The sequence below is a fragment of the Oncorhynchus gorbuscha genome, linkage group LG09 (assembly GCF_021184085.1).
Source record: "Oncorhynchus gorbuscha isolate QuinsamMale2020 ecotype Even-year linkage group LG09, OgorEven_v1.0, whole genome shotgun sequence".
NCBI lineage: Eukaryota > Metazoa > Chordata > Actinopteri > Salmoniformes > Salmonidae > Oncorhynchus > Oncorhynchus gorbuscha.
In genome coordinates, this window is record NC_060181.1 from 96128050 (window position 1) to 96145554 (window position 17505).

Here is a 17505-nt window from a genome sequence, read left to right on the forward strand (position 1 = left end):
GGGCTGGCGCACAATTGTCCCAGAGTTGTCTGGTTTAGGGTTTGGCCCCGGGGGGGGGGGAGTAGGCCGTCATTGTAAATAAGAATTTGTTATTCAACTGACTTGCCTGGTTAAATAAAGTACAGTGGTATTCCCCTGGTGGCTGTACACTCTAACCACTAGGCTACGCTGCCTCCCCGTAGACATTATCCACTAGAAATGGGAATCCTGATGCTAAAATACTAATGGGACATGTTTGTTTGTCTAATGACAATACAGCCGTGATGTTATGATGGACGGAAACAGCAGTAAAAGCTTAGAAAATACATATTTATTTGTCCCCTTTTCCAGACTCTGTCTAGATTGTCCTGCGCCTACAAGATAGAGAATCAGACCAGGGTGGTGGTGTGTGACCTGGGGAACCCCATGAAAGGAGGAACTAAAGTGAGTGGATGGAGCATGCAGATGGTGACCGTCCTGTTGACCTGAATGAGGGGGGGGATTCCTGTTCTAGGTATTCTGTTTCTATGTCGGGGTGTTGACAGACACCTAGACTGCACCGTGTCACACCGGGTTACTGGTACTTTGTGAATAAATGTGCCTCTGATCAGAGTGACTCACAGTGATCCTGATGTTGTGGTGTGTTCAGGTGCTGGCCGGACTACGTTTCAGCGTCCACCAGCTCTCGGAGCAGGACACGTCTGTGGAGTTTGACCTGCAGATAAAGAGGTAATCCGGGTCGTATGAGAAACTCTTTTTTTTTTTTTTTTAGGAACCACAATCAGGGTCTCAACTTACTGGTAAGAGTTAGAATAGTACAGTACAGAAACTCTTTCTCAGTTAGAATAGCAAATCAAATCAAATTTTATTTGTCACATACACATGGTTAGCAGATGTTAATGCGAGTGTAGCGAAATGCTTGTGCTTCTAGTTCCGACAATGCAGTGATAACCAACAAGTAATCTAACTAACAATTCCAAAACTACTGTCTTATACACAGTGTAAGGGGATAAGGAACATGTACATAAGGATATATGAATGAGTGATGGTACAGAGCAGCATACAGTAGATGGTATCGAGTACAGTATATACATATGAGATGAGTGTGTAGACAAAGTAAACAAAGTGGCATAGTTAAAGTGGCTAGTGATACATGTGTTACATAAGGATGCAGTCGATGATGTAGAGTACAGTATATACATATGCATATGAGATGAATAATGTAGGGTAAGTAACATTATATAAGGTAGCATTGTTTAAAGTGGCTAGTGATATATTTACATCACAATATTAAAGTAGCAATTTTGTAAACATTGTTACGCATCAGCAGTTTTCCTGGTTGTTATTGCAATCAAATTTATTTATACATTACTACATCCATCATCTACATCCATCATCTACATCCATCATCTACATCCATCATCTACATCCATCAACTACATCCATCATCTACATCCATCATCTACATCCATCATCTACATCCATCATCTACATCCATCATCTACATCCATCATCTACATCCATCATCTACATCCATCATCTACATCCATCATCTACATCCATCAACTACATCCATCATCTACATCCACCACCTACATCCACCATCTACATCCACCACCTACATCCATCATCTACATCCATCATCTACATCCATCATCTACGTCCATCATCTACATCCACCATCTACATCCACCATCTACATCCATCATCTACATCCACCATCTACATCCACCATCTACATCCACCATCTACATCCACCATCTACATCCACCATCTACATCCATCATCTACATCCACCATCTACATCCATCATCTACATCCATCATCTACATCCATCATCTACATCCATCATCTACATCCATCATCTACATCCATCATCTACATCCATCATCTACATCCATCATCTACATCCACCAACTACATCCACCAACTACATCCATCATCTACATCCATCATCTACATCCTACAAATCAAAATCAAATAAAATGTATTTATATAGCCCTTCGTACATCAGCTGATATCTCAAAGTGCTGTACAGAAACCCAGCCTAAAACCCCAAACAGCAAGCAATGCAGGTGTAGAAGCACAGTGGCTAGAAAAAACTCCCTGGAAAGGCCAGAACCTAGGAAGAAACCTAGAGAGGAACCAGGCTATGTGGGGTGGCCAGTCCTCTTCTGGCTGTGCCGGGTGGAGATTATAACAGAACATGGCCAAGATGTCTAGTAAAGTTTACAGTAATGTCGGATAAAAATAAATGACAGGCCTGATGGAAACAAACATTTTCTGTAAACTTTCCAAACGTCAACAAAACAAAATACGTTATACAAGGTGGGATCTTTTTGTGTCTGTAAAATATATTATACGAGAAATGGTGGTGGAAATGCCTTTATGCGCAAATATTAATGTAATAACCATCATAATATCAAAGTAAACTGAGTCATGTGATGACATGGTGTGTTGGTCCTCCTACATAGTGAAGTATACTGATATAACCACTATACTGATATAACCACTATACTGATATAACCACTATACTGATATAACCACTATACTGATATAACCACTATACTGATATAACCACTATACTGATATAACCACTATACTGATATAACCACTATACTGATATAACCACCATAGTGATATAACCACCATAGTGATATAACCACTATACTGATATAACCACCATACTGATATAACCACTATACTGATATAACCACTATACTGATATAACCACTATACTGATATAATATAATATAGTATACTGATATAACCACCATACTGATATAACCACTATACTGATATAACCACCATACTGATATAACCACTATACTGATATAACCACTATACTGATATAACCACTATACTGATATAACCACCATACTGATATAACCACTATACTGATATAACCACTATACTGATATAACCACCATACTGATATAACCACTATACTGATATAACCACTATACTGATATAACCACTATACTGATATAACCACTATACTGATATAACCACTATACTGATATAACCACCATATTGATATAACCACTATACTGATATAACCACTATACTGATATAACCACTATACTGATATAACCACTATACTGATATAACCACCATACTGATATAACCACCATAGTGAAGTATACTGAGAGTCATGTGATGACATGGTGTGTTGGTCCTCCACTATGACTGGGGGAACCATGCAGTTTTTACATTTACATTTACATTTAAGTCATTTAGCAGACGCTCTTATCCAGAGCGACTTACAAATTGGTCCATTCACCTTATGACATCCAGTGGAACAGTCACTTTACAATAGTGCATCTAAATATTTTATAACCACCATGAGAAGGATTACTTTATCCTATCCTAGGTATTCCTTAAAGAGGTGGGGTTTCAGGTGTCTCCGGATGGTGGTGATTGACTCCGCTGTCCTGGCGTCGTGAGGGAGTTTGTTCCACCATTGGGGGCCAGAGCAGCGAACAGTTTTGACTGGGCTGAGCGGGAGCTGTACTTCCTCAGTGGTAGGGAGGCGAGCAGGCCAGAGGTGGATGAACACAGTGCCCTTATTTGGGTGTAGGGCCTGATCAGAGCCTGGAGGTACTGATATGCCGTTCCCCATCACAGCTCCGTAGGCAAGCACCATGGTCTTGTAACCACTATGCGATTCAACTGGAAGCCAGTGGAGAGAGCGGAGGAGCGGGGTGACGTGAAGAACTTGGGAAGGTTGAACACTAGACGGGCTGCCACCATCTGGATGAGTTGTAGGGGTTTAATGGTACAGGCAGGGAGCCCAGCCAACAGCGAGTTGCAGTAATCCAGACGGAGATGACAAGTGCCTGGATTAGGACCTGCGCCACTTCCTGTGTGAGGCAGGGTGATATAACCACCGGATGTTGTAGAGCATGAACCTACAGGAACGGGCCACCGCCTTGATGTTAGTTGAGAACGACAGGGTGTTGTCCAGGATCACGCCAAGGTTCTTAGCGCTCTGGGAGGAGGACACAATGGAGTTGTCAACCGTTTATCAGGCTACAGATGAAATACTGATATAACCACTATACTGATATAACCACTATGACTGGGGGAAACCATGCCGTTTATCAGGCTACAGATGAAATCCGTTATGATGAACTTCACAGGGTGGTGAAAGAGCCCGGCGATGAGCTTGATGCTGCTTTCTGATAAAAATAGATGGTCTAATTCTGGTGACATGGTGATTGACTGCCATTTGACAAAATAATCTTGCTCTTTTGTCCATAATAACCGCATCATGAAGGTAATATGTGCACCCTTGTAGAGAAAGAGAGAAGCCCTTGTAGAGAGAGAGAGAAGCCCTTGAGTAGAGACATGGTGAGAAGCCCTTGTAGAGAGAGAGAAAGCCCTTGTAGATGAAGAAACCCTTGTAGAGAGAGAGAAGCCCTTGTAGAGAGAGAGAAAGCCCTTGTAGAGAAAGAGAGAAGCCCTTGTGAGAGAAGAAGCCCTTGTAGAGAGAGAGAGAAGCCCTTGTAGAGAGAGAGAGAAGCCCTTGTAGAGAGAGAGAAGCCCTTGTAGAGAGAGAGACGCCCTTGTAGAGAGAGAGACGCCCTTGTAGAGAGAGAGACGCCCTTGTAGAGAGAGAGACGCCCTTGTAGAGAGAGAGACGCCCTTGTAGAGAGAGAGACGCCCTTGTAGAGTTAGAGAAGCCCTTGTAGAGTTAGAGAAGCCCTTGTAGAGTTAGAGAAGCCCTTGTAGAGTTAGAGAAGCCCTTGTAGAGTTAGAGAAGCCCTTGTAGAGTTAGAGAAGCCCTTGTAGAGTTAGAGAAGCCCTTGTAGAGTTAGAGAAGCCCTTGTAGAGAGAGAGAGAAGCCCTTGTAGAGAGAGAGGGAGAGAGAGAGAAGCCCTTGTAGAGAGCGAGAGAAGCATTGTAGAGTGAGAGAGATAAGCCCTTGTAGAGAAAGAGAGAGAAGCCCTTGTAGAGAGAGAGAGAAGCCCTTGTAGAGAGAGAAGAACCCAATGCCCTTTATGGTTGTGAGGTCTGGGGTCCGCTCACCAACCAATAATTCACAAAATGGGACAAACACAAAATTGAGACTCTGCATGCAGAATGTCGCTAAAATATCCTCTGTGTACAACGTAGAACACCAAATAATGCATGCAGAACCGAATTAGGCCGATACCCAGTTATTATCAAAATCCAGAGAAGAGCAGTTCAATTCTACAACCACCTAAAAGGAAGCGATTCACAAACCTTCCATAACAAAGCCTTCACTTACAGAGAGATGAACCTGGAGAAGAGTCCCCTAAGCAAGCTGGTCCTGGGGCTCTGTTCACAAACACAAACACACCCCACAGAGCCCCAGGACAGCAACACAATTGGACCCAACCAAATCATGAGAAAACAAAAAGATAATTACTTGACACATTGGAAATAATTAACAAACAGAACAGCAAACTAGATGCTATTTGGCCCGAAACAGAGAGTACACAGTGGCAGAATACCTGACCACTGTGACTGACCCTAAACAGAGAGGACACAGTGGCAGAATACCTGACCACTGTGACTGGCCCTAAACAGAGAGTACACAGTGGCAGAATACCTGACCACTGTGACTGGCCCTAAACAGAGAGTACACAGTGGCAGAATACCTGACCACTGTGACTGACCCTAAACAGAGAGTGGCAGAATACCTGACCACTGTGACTGACCCTAAACAGAGAGTGGCAGAATACCTGACCACTGTGACTGACCCTAAACAGAGAGTACACAGTGGCAGAATACCTGACCACTGTGACTGACCCTAAACAGAGAGTACACAGTGGCAGAATACCTGACCACTGTGACTGACCCTAAACAGAGAGTACACAGTGGCAGAATACCTGACCACTGTGACTGGCCCTAAACAGAGAGTGGCAGAATACCTGACCACTGTGACTGACCCTAAACAGAGAGTACACAGTGGCAGAATACCTGACCACTGGACTGACCCTAAACAGAATGGCAGAATACCTGACCACTGTGACTGACCCTAAACAGAGAGTACACAGTGGCAGAATACCTGACCACTGTGACTGACCCTAAACAGAGAGTGGCAGAATACCTGACCACTGTGACTGACCCTAAACAGAGAGTGGCAGAATACCTGACCACTGTGACTGACCCAAACTTAAGGAAAGCTTTGACTATGTACAGACTCAGTGAGCATAGCCTTGCTATTGAGAAAGGCCGCCGTAGGCAGACATGGCTCTCAAGAGAAGACAGGCTATGTGCTCAGTGCCCACAAAATGAGGTGGAAACTGAGCTGCACTTCCTGAGTTCCTGCCAAACGTATGACCATATTAGAGAGACATATTTCCCTCAGATTACACAGATCCACAAAGAATTTGAAAACAAATCCAATTTTGATCTACTGGGTGAAATACCACAGTGTGACATCACAGCAGCAAGATTTGTGACCTGTTGCCACGAGAAAAGGGCAACCAGTGAAGAACAAACACCATTGTAAATACAACCCATATTTATGCTTATTTATTTTCCCTTGTGTTCTTTAACCATTTGCACATCATTACAACACTGTATAGATATATAATATGACATTTGAAAATGTATTTAATCTTTTGGAACTTCTGTGAGTGTAATGTTTACTGTTCATTTCACTTTTGTATATTATCTACTTCACTTGCTTTGGCGAGTGAGTGAGTGAGTGGTGGTGGTGAGTGGTGAGTGGTGGTGGTGAGTGAGTGAGTGAGTGAGTGGTGGTGGTGGTGAGTGGTGAGTGAGTGAGTGAGTGAGTGAGTGAGTGAGTGAGTGAGATGCACTATATAAAGTAGGCTGCCATTTGGGACAGAACCTAAGATGTGTATTTGTGTTCTCCCTGCTTGTATTCAGAGTGGCATTTCAATTACAGAGTAGATGTATCCTGTTGTTGTGAAAACCATTTGGTCTCCTAGCCTCCTGTTTGCCAGGCCCTTAGATCACACGGGGCTGTCTTTACACACGCATCCTGCTCACCAAAGGCATTGTTGAATTGTTCAAAATAGTTTATCTAAAAACTCACGAGTCTCGTGGTGGAATTGTTTGGAGGAGTTTTTTTGAGGCTTTGGCACCCGTTTAAAATTCTGGATTCTAGTTACAACATGTATGCAATGGCGCCACCTCGTGGACGTGTGTGTTATAGCATCAACCTGTACTTGTGCACAGTGGTCTTTTGATAATATAATATTGTCTTTCAGTTCCAACCAGTTCAACAACACCAGCAGTCGAGTCCTCAGCATCACAAAGCTGGCTGTCCTTGCCAAGGTGGATATCAGAGGGTATGTGTCTTCTCACTCATTTCAATACCTTAATTATACATTATTTACTCATTTCAATACCTTAGTAAATCATGTATTATGGTATTATTGATTTCAATACTTTAATAAAACCATAATACCTTATTTACTGAACATCATAAAGTGTACATTTAAAAAAATATATATATATATTCTGATGATATGAATTGAGATGATCGTGTGATTGTGTACCATAATATGACAGCAATGCAGACTGCAGTAGCCTAGTAGTTAGAGTGTAGAGGTGGCAGGGTAGCCTAGTGGTTAGAGTGTGGAGGCGGCAGGGTAGCCTAGTGGTTAGAGTGTAGAGGCGGCAGGGTAGCCTAGTGGTTAGAGTGTAGAGGCGGCAGGGTAGCCTAGTGGTTAGAGTGTTGAGGCGGCAGGGTAGCCTAGTGGTTAGAGTGTGGAGGCGGCAGGGTAGCCTAGTGGTTAGAGTGTAGAGGCGGCAGGGTAGCCTAGTGGTTAGAGTGTAGAGGCGGCAGGGTAGCCTAGTGGTTAGAGTGTAGAGGCGGCAGGGTAGCCTAGTGGTTAGAGTGTAGAGGCGGCAGGGTAGCCTAGTGGTTCGAGTGTAGAGGCGGCAGGGTAGCCTAGTGGTTCGAGTGTAGAGGCGGCAGGGTAGCCTAGTGGTTAGAGTAGCCTAGTGGTTAGAGTGTAGAGGCGGCAGGGTAGCCTAGTGGTTAGAGTGTAGAGGCGGCAGGGTAGCCTAGTGGTTAGAGTGTAGAGGCGGCAGGGTAGCCTAGTGGTTAGAGTGTAGAGGCGGCAGGGTAGCCTAGTGGTTAGAGTGTAGAGGCGGCAGGGTAGCCTCGTGGTTAGAGCGTTGGACTAGTAACCGGAAGGTTGCAAGTTCAAATCCCCGAGCTGACAAGGTACAAATCTGTCGTTCTGCCCCTGAACAAGGCAGTTAACCCACTGTTCCCAGGCTGTCATTGAAAATAAGAATTTGTTTGTTCTTAACTGACTTGCCTGGTTAAATAAAGGTGTAAAAAAAAATTAAGTTAATGAGGCTCAACCCTAGGAGGGACGTTCAGCTGTTTTTTGTGTTCTGCCTCAGAAACTAAGTGTTTATCAAATAAATAAATAAAAATTGTCACATGCACTGATATACGGGGGGGTACCTGTACAGAGTCAATGTGCGGGGGGCACCGGTTAATTGAGGTAATATTTAGATGTAGGTAGAGTTATTAACGAGCCTCCAGGCTCTGATCAGGCCCTACACCCAAACAAGGGCACTGCGTTCATCCACCTCTGGCCTGCTCGCCTCCCTACCACTGAGGAAGTACAGCTCCCGCTCAGCCCAGTCAAAACTGTTCGCTGCTCTGGCCCCCCAATGGTGGAACAAACTCCCTCACGACGCCAGGACAGCGGAGTCAATCACCACCTTCCGGAGACACCTGAAACCCCACCTCTTTAAGGAATACCTAGGATAGGATAAGTAATCCCTCTCACCCCCCCCCCCTTAAGATTTAGATGCACTATTGTAAAGTGACTGTTCCACTGGATGTCATAAGGTGAATGCACCAATTTGTAAGTCGCTCTGGATAAGAGCGTCTGCTAAATGACTTAAATGTAATGTAATGTAAATGCTATGCATAGATAATAACAGAGAATAGCAGCAGTGTGGGGGGAGGGGGGGGGTAGCCATTTGATTAGATGTTCAGGAGTCTTATGGCTTGGGGGTAGAAGCTGTTTAGAAGCCTCTTGGACCTAGACTTGGCGCTCCAGTACCACTTGCCGTGCGGTAGCAGAGAGAACAGTCTATGACTGGGGTGGCTGGAGTCTTCAACAGTTTTGAGGGCCTTCCTCTGACACCGCCTGGTATAGAGGTCCTGGATGGCAGGAAGCTTGGCCCCGGTGATGTATCACAGGAGAGTATTTAGCCTGGTTTGCTTCTGTAAACAGACAGACTGGGGAATGAACGAGGCATAAATAGTAAGCCGAGACAGATGTAGAGACAGTACCCATGTGTTACCATCACAGTAGAGACAGTACCATCTCAGTAGAGACAGTACCATCTCAGTAGAGACAGTACCATCTCAGTAGAGACAGTACCATCTCAGTAGAGACAGTACCATCTCAGTAGAGACAGTACCCATGTGTTACCATCTCAGTAGAGACAGTACCATCTCAGTAGAGACAGTACCATCTCAGTAGAGACAGTACCATCTCAGTAGAGACAGTACCATCTCAGTAGAGACAGTACCATCTCAGTAGAGACAGTACCATCTCAGTAGAGACAGTAGCATCTCAGTAGAGACAGTAGCATCTCAGTAGAGACAGTAGCATCTCAGTAGAGACAGTACCATCTCAGTAGAGACAGTACCCATGTGTTACCATCTCAGTAGAGACAGTACCATCTCAGTAGAGACAGTACCATCTCAGTAGAGACAGTACCATCTCAGTAGAGACAGTACCATCTCAGTAGAGACAGTACCATCTCAGTAGAGACAGTACCATCTCAGTAGAGACAGTAGCATCTCAGTAGAGACAGTAGCATCTCAGTAGAGACAGTAGCATCTCAGTAGAGACAGTACCATCTCAGTAGAGACAGTACCCATGTGTTACCATCTCAGTAGAGACAGTACCATCTCAGTAGAGACAGTACCATCTCAGTAGAGACAGTACCATCTCAGTAGAGACAGTACCATCTCAGTAGAGACAGTACCATCTCACTAGAGACAGTAGCATCTCAGTAGAGACAGTACCATCTCAGTAGAGACAGTACCATCTCAGTAGAGACAGTACCATCTCAGTAGAGACAGTAGCATCTCAGTAGAGACAGTAGCATCTCAGTAGAGACAGTAGCATCTCAGTAGAGACAGTACCATCTCAGTAGAGACAGTACCATCTCAGTAGAGACAGTACCCATGTGTTACCATCTCAGTAGAGACAGTACCATCTCAGTAGAGACAGTACCATCTCAGTAGAGACAGTACCATCTCAGTAGAGACAGTACCATCTCAGTAGAGACAGTACCATCTCAGTAGAGACAGTACCATCTCAGTAGAGACAGTACCATCTCAGTAGAGACAGTACCATCTCAGTAGAGACAGTACCATCTCAGTAGAGACAGTACCATCTCAGTAGAGACAGTACCATCTCAGTAGAGACAGTACCATTTCAGTAGAGACAGTACCATTTCAGTAGAGACAGTACCATCTCAGTAGAGACAGTACCATCTCAGTAGAGACAGTACCATCTCAGTAGAGACAGTACCATCTCAGTAGAGACAGTACCATCTCAGTAGAGACAGTACCATCTCAGTAGAGACAGTACCCATGTGTTACCATCTCAGTAGAGACAGTACCATCTCAGTAGAGACAGTACCATCTCAGTAGAGACAGTACCATCTCAGTAGAGACAGTACCATCTCAGTAGAGACAGTACCACCTCAGTAGAGACAGTACCATCTCAGTAGAGACAGTACCATCTCAGTAGAGACAGTACCCATGTGTTACCATCTCAGTAGAGACAGTACCATCTCAGTAGAGACAGTACCATCTCAGTAGAGACAGTACCATCTCAGTAGAGACAGTACCATCTCAGTAGAGACAGTACCATCTCAGTAGAGACAGTACCATCTCAGTAGAGACAGTACCATCTCAGTAGAGACAGTACCATCTCAGTAGAGACAGTACCATCTCAGTAGAGACAGTACCACCTCAGTAGAGACAGTACCATCTCAGTAGAGACAGTACCATCTCAGTAGAGACAGTACCCATGTGTTACCACCTCAGTAGAGACAGTACCACCTCAGTAGAGACAGTACCACCTCAGTAGAGACAGTACCACCTCAGTAGAGACAGTACCACCTCAGTAGAGACAGTACCATCTCAGTAGAGACAGTACCCATGTTTTACCATCTCAGTAGAGACAGTACCACCTCAGTAGAGACAGTACCATCTCAGTAGAGACAGTACCATCTCAGTAGAGACAGTACCATCTCAGTAGAGACAGTACCATCTCAGTAGAGACAGTACCATCTCAGTAGAGACAGTACCATCTCAGTAGAGACAGTACCATCTCAGTAGAGACAGTACCATCTCAGTAGAGACAGTACCATCTCAGTAGAGACAGTACCACCTCAGTAGAGACAGTACCATCTCAGTAGAGACAGTACCATCTCAGTAGAGACAGTACCCATGTTTTACCATCTCAGTAGAGACAGTACCACCTCAGTAGAGACAGTACCATCTCAGTAGAGACAGTACCATCTCAGTAGAGACAGTACCATCTCAGTAGAGACAGTACCATCTCAGTAGAGACAGTACCATCTCAGTAGAGACAGTACCATCTCAGTAGAGACAGTACCATCTCAGTAGAGACAGTACCATTTCAGTAGAGACAGTACCATTTCAGTAGAGACAGTACCATCTCAGTAGAGACAGTACCATCTCAGTAGAGACAGTTCCATCTCAGTAGAGACAGTACCATCTCAGTAGAGACAGTACCATCTCAGTAGAGACAGTACCATCTCAGTAGAGACAGTACCATCTCAGTAGAGACAGTACCCATGTGTTACCATCTCAGTAGAGACAGTACCATCTCAGTAGAGACAGTACCATCTCAGTAGAGACAGTACCATCTCAGTAGAGACAGTACCATCTCAGTAGAGACAGTACCACCTCAGTAGAGACAGTACCATCTCAGTAGAGACAGTACCCATGTGTTACCATCTCAGTAGAGACAGTACCATCTCAGTAGAGACAGTACCATCTCAGTAGAGACAGTACCATCTCAGTAGAGACAGTACCATCTCAGTAGAGACAGTACCATCTCAGTAGAGACAGTACCATCTCAGTAGAGACAGTACCATCTCAGTAGAGACAGTACCATCTCAGTAGAGACAGTACCCATGTGTTACCATCTCAGTAGAGACAGTACCATCTCAGTAGAGACAGTACCATCTCAGTAGAGACAGTACCATCTCAGTAGAGACAGTACCATCTCAGTAGAGACAGTACCCATGTGTTACCATCTCAGTAGAGACAGTACCATCTCAGTAGAGACAGTACCATCTCAGTAGAGACAGTACCATCTCAGTAGAGACAGTACCATCTCAGTAGAGACAGTACCATCTCAGTAGAGACAGTACCACCTCTCAGTAGAGACAGTACCATCTCAGTAGAGACAGTACCCATGTGTTACCATCTCAGTAGAGACAGTACCATCTCAGTAGAGACAGTACCACCTCAGTAGAGACAGTACCATCTCAGTAGAGACAGTACCCATGTGTTACCATCTCAGTAGAGACAGTACCATCTCAGTAGAGACAGTACCATCTCAGTAGAGACAGTACCACCTCAGTAGAGACAGTACCATCTCAGTAGAGACAGTACCATCTCAGTAGAGACAGTACCATCTCAGTAGAGACAGTACCATCTCAGTAGAGACAGTACCATCTCAGTAGAGACAGTACCATCTCATCTCAGTAGAGACAGTACCATCTCAGTAGAGACAGTACCATCTCAGTAGAGACAGTACCATCTCAGTAGAGACAGTACCATCTCAGTAGAGACAGTAGAGACATCTCAGTAGAGACAGTACCATCTCAGTAGAGACAGTACCATCTCAGTAGAGACAGTACCATCTCAGTAGAGACAGTACCATCTCATCTCAGTAGAGACAGTACCATCTCAGTAGAGACAGTACCATCTCAGTAGAGACAGTACAGTACCATCTCAGTAGAGACAGTACCATCTCAGTAGAGACAGTACCAGAGACAGTACCATCTCAGTAGAGACAGTACCATCTCAGTAGAGACAGTACCATCTCAGTAGAGACAGTACCATCTCAGTAGAGACAGTACCACCTCAGTAGAGACAGTACCACCTCAGTAGAGACAGTACCACCTCAGTACCACCTCAGAGACAGTACCACCTCAGTAGACAGTACCTCAGTAGAGACATCTCAGTACCACCTCAGTAGAGACAGTACCATCTCAGTAGAGACAGTACCATCTCAGTAGAGACAGTACCATCTCAGTAGAGACAGTACCATCTCAGTAGAGACAGTACCATCTCAGTAGAGACAGTACCATCTCAGTAGAGACAGTACCATCTCAGTAGAGACAGTACCATCTCAGTAGAGACAGTACCATCTCAGTAGAGACAGTACCATCTCAGTAGAGACAGTACCACCTCAGTAGAGACAGTACCATCTCAGTAGAGACAGTACCATCTCAGTAGAGACAGTACCACCTCAGTAGAGACAGTACCACCTCAGTAGAGACAGTACCACCTCAGTAGAGACAGTACCACCTCAGTAGAGACAGTACCATCTCAGTAGAGACAGTACCATCTCAGTAGAGACAGTACCATCTCAGTAGAGACAGTACCATCTCAGTAGAGACAGTACCATCTCAGTAGAGACAGTACCATCTCAGTAGAGACAGTACCATCTCAGTAGAGACAGTACTCAGTAGAGACAGTACCATCTCAGTAGAGACAGTACCATCTCAGTAGAGACAGTACCATCTCAGTAGAGACAGTACCATCTCAGTAGAGACAGTACCATCTCAGTAGAGACAGTACCATCTCAGTAGAGACAGTACCATCTCAGTAGAGACAGTACCATCTCAGTAGAGACAGTACCCATGTGTTACCATCTCTACAGTCCTGTTGGGAATATCTTATTTTATATCTGGGAATTGTATAATGTTACTGGATGTTAATTGTGATTTTTTTTTTTTAAACATCAATAAACTAAATGTTAGAAACCACCGCAAACATCAACCACCAATCCACAGAATGTGGATCTCTAACCCTTCTCTTCTTCTCTCCCCCTTCTCTTCTTCTCTCCATCTTCGTTCTCCCTTCTCCCTCCCTCCCTCCCTCCCTCTTCTCTTCTCTCCCTCTGCTGTAGGGTGTCCGCCCCAGACCAGGTCTTCCTGCCTGTTGCCAACTGGCAGCCTAAAGAGAACCCTGTCGTAGGAGACGACATCGGCCCACAGATACTGCATGTCTATGAGGTCAGTGTTCTGCTTGTATAGACATAGAATGTCCTGTCTATATGGAGAACTGAGTATGTCCTGTCTATATGGAGAACTGTGGGGTAATAGAATGTTCTGTCTATATGGAGAACTGTGGGGTAATAGAATGTTCTGTCTATATGGAGAACTGTGGGGTAATAGAATGTTCTGTCTATATGGAGAACTGTGGGGTAATAGAATGTTCTGTCTATATGGAGAACTGTGGGGTAATAGAATGTTCTGTCTATATGGAGAACTGTGGGGTAATAGAATGTCCTGTCTATATGGAGAACTGTGGGGTAATAGAATGTTCTGTCTATATGGAGAACTGTGGGGTAATAGAATGTCCTGTCTATACAGTATGGAGTACTGTCGGGTAATAGAATGTTCTGTCTATATGGAGAACTGTGGGGTAATAGAATGTCCTGTCTATACAGTATGGAGTACTGTCGGGTAATATAATGTCCTGTCTATATGGAGAACTGTGGGGTAATAGAATGGCCTATCTGTATGTGGAGAACTGTGGGGTAATATAATGTCCTGTCTATACAGTATGGAGAACTGTGGGGTAATAGAATGTCCTGTCTATATGGAGAACTGTGGGGTAATAGAATGTCCTGTCTATGTGGAGAACTGTGGGGTAATAGAATGTCCTGTCTATACAGTATGGAGAACTGTGGGGTAATAGAATGTCCTGTCTGTATGTGGAGAACTGTGGGGTAATAGAATGTCCTGTCTATACAGTATGGAGAACTGTGGGGTAATAGAATGTCCTGTCTGTATGTGGAGAACTGTGGGGTAATAGAATGTCCTGTCTGTATGTGGAGAACTGTGGGGTAATAGAATGTCCTGTCTGTATGTGGAGAACTGTGGGGTAATAGAATGTTCTGTCTATGTGGAGAACTGTGGGGTAATAGAATGTCCTGTCTGTATGTGGAGAACTGTGGGGTAATAGAATGTCCTGTCTATATGGAGAACTGTGGGGTAATAGAATGTCCTATCTGTATGTGGAGAACTGTGGGGTAATAGAATGTCCTGTCTGTATGTGGAGAACTGTGGGGTAATAGAATGTCCTGTCTGTATGTGGAGAACTGTGGGGTAATAGAATGTCCTGTCTGTATGTGGAGAACTGTGGGGTAATAGAATGTCCTGTCTATGTGGAGAACTATGGGGTAATAGAATGTCCTGTCTATGTGGAGAACTGTGGGGTAATAGAATGTCCTGTCTATGTGGAGAACTATGGGGTAATAGAATGTCCTGTCTATGTGGAGAACTGTGGGGTAATAGAATGTCCTGTCTATGTGGAGAACTGTGGGGTAATAGAATGTTCTGTCTATGTGGAGAACTGTGGGGTAATAGAATGTCCTGTCTATGTGGAGAACTGTGGGGTAATAGAATGTCCTGTCTATGTGGAGAACTGTGGGGTAATAGAATGTTCTGTCTATATGTGGATTGAATAATTGGGTTTGAGGTAATAGAATGTCCTATCTGTATGTGGATTGAATAATTGGGTTTGAGTATAAGGTGCGTATCATGTGGTTTGAATAATTGCCAAATACAGAGTGTTCCAATACAGCCCATAAATGATTGAGGGAAACGTTTCTAAACTAGTTCAACAGGGAAGACATTTTGTTTTACCTGGTACATGTTGTTACTAAAAACGCTCTTGTTTCTGTTCCAGTTGCGTAACAGAGGTCCCAGTACCTTCAGCAAGGCCATGCTGGACATCGAGTGGCCCTACAGGTTCAACAACGGCTCTCTGCTCTACATCACTAAACTAGAGGTGGACGGAGACGGAGGCATGAGCTGCAGTACAGACATGGAGATCAACCCACTCAATGTCTCAGTATGTCATCGTATCCTCTCTACCTTTCTCTTGTATTCAGCCCAGACCCACTCAATGTCTCAGTATGTCATCGTATCCTCTCTACCTTTCTCTCGTATTCAGCCCAGACCCACTCAATGTCTCAGTATGTCATCGTATCCTCTCTACCTTTCTCTTGTATTCAGCCCAGACCCACTCAATGTCTCAGTATGTCATCGTATCCTCTCTACCTTTCTCTTGTATTCAGCCCAGACCCACTCAATGTCTCAGTATGTCATCGTATCCTCTCTACCTTTCTCTCGTATTCAGCCCAGACCCACTCAATGTCTCAGTATGTCATCGTATCCTCTCTACCTTTCTCTTGTATTCAGCCCAGACCCACTCAATGTCTCAGTATGTCATCGTATCCTCTCTACCTTTCTCTTGTATTCAGCCCAGACCCACTCAATGTCTCAGTATGTCATCGTATCCTCTCTACCTTTCGTATTCAGCCCAGACCCACTCAATGTCTCAGTATGTCATCGTATCCTCTCTACCTTTCTCTCGTATTCAGCCCAGACCCACTCAATGTCTCAGTATGTCATCGTATCCTCTCTACCTTTCTCTCGTATTCAGCCCAGACCCACTCAATGTCTCAGTATGTCATCGTATCCTCTCTACCTTTCTCTCGTATTCAGCCCAGACCCACTCAATGTCTCAGTATGTCATCGTATCCTCTCTACCTTTCTCTCGTATTCAGCCCAGACCCACTCAATGTCTCAGTATGTCATCGTATCCTCTCTACCTTTCTCTCGTATTCAGCCCAGACCCACTCAATGTCTCAGTATGTCATCGTATCCTCTCTACCTTTCTCTCGTATTCAGCCCAGACCCACTCAATGTCTCAGTATGTCATCGTATCCTCTCTACCTTTCTCTTGTATTCAGCCCAGACACTTTTCCTGCGTCTGTCCTTTCTTGAAATTGTTACCTTCATGGATTTGAAAGAACTGGTAGAGTTTCCTCTAGTCTAGCCCATGACAGTACTGGTAGAGTTTCCTATAGTCTAGCCCATGAAAGAACTGGTAGAGGAAACTCTAGTCTAGCCCATGAAAGAACTGGTAGAGGAAACTCTAGTCTAGCCCATGAAAGAACTGGTAGAGGAAACTCTAGTCTAGCCCATGAAAGAACTGGTAGAGGAAACTCTAGTCTAGCCCATGAAAGAACTGGTAGAGGAAACTCTAGTCTAGCCCATGAAAGAACTGGTAGAGGAAACTCTAGTCTAGCCCATGAAAGAACTGGTAGAGGAAACTAGTCTAGCCCATGAAAGAACTGGTAGAGGAAACTCTAGTCTAGCCCATGAAAGAACTGGTAGAGGAAACTCTAGTCTAGCCCATGAAAGAACTGGTAGAGGAAACTCTAGTCTAGCCCATGAAAGAACTGGTAG

The 17505-nt window shown here is 44.4% G+C and overlaps 1 protein-coding gene across 2 annotated transcripts in view; it reads left to right on the top strand.

Moving 5' to 3' along the window:
* LOC124044295 (integrin alpha-V-like) overlaps positions 1-17505 on the top strand; it is an 83410-nt gene that overhangs the window by 56352 nt on the left and 9553 nt on the right. For both annotated transcript variants that reach the window (XM_046363944.1, XM_046363943.1), the window contains exons 21-25: positions 331-423; positions 629-708; positions 7191-7271; positions 14151-14256; positions 15938-16102. In XM_046363944.1, the coding sequence (XP_046219900.1) occupies positions 331-423; positions 629-708; positions 7191-7271; positions 14151-14256; positions 15938-16102 (525 nt within the window). The remainder of the gene's footprint in view (positions 1-330; positions 424-628; positions 709-7190; positions 7272-14150; positions 14257-15937; positions 16103-17505) is intronic.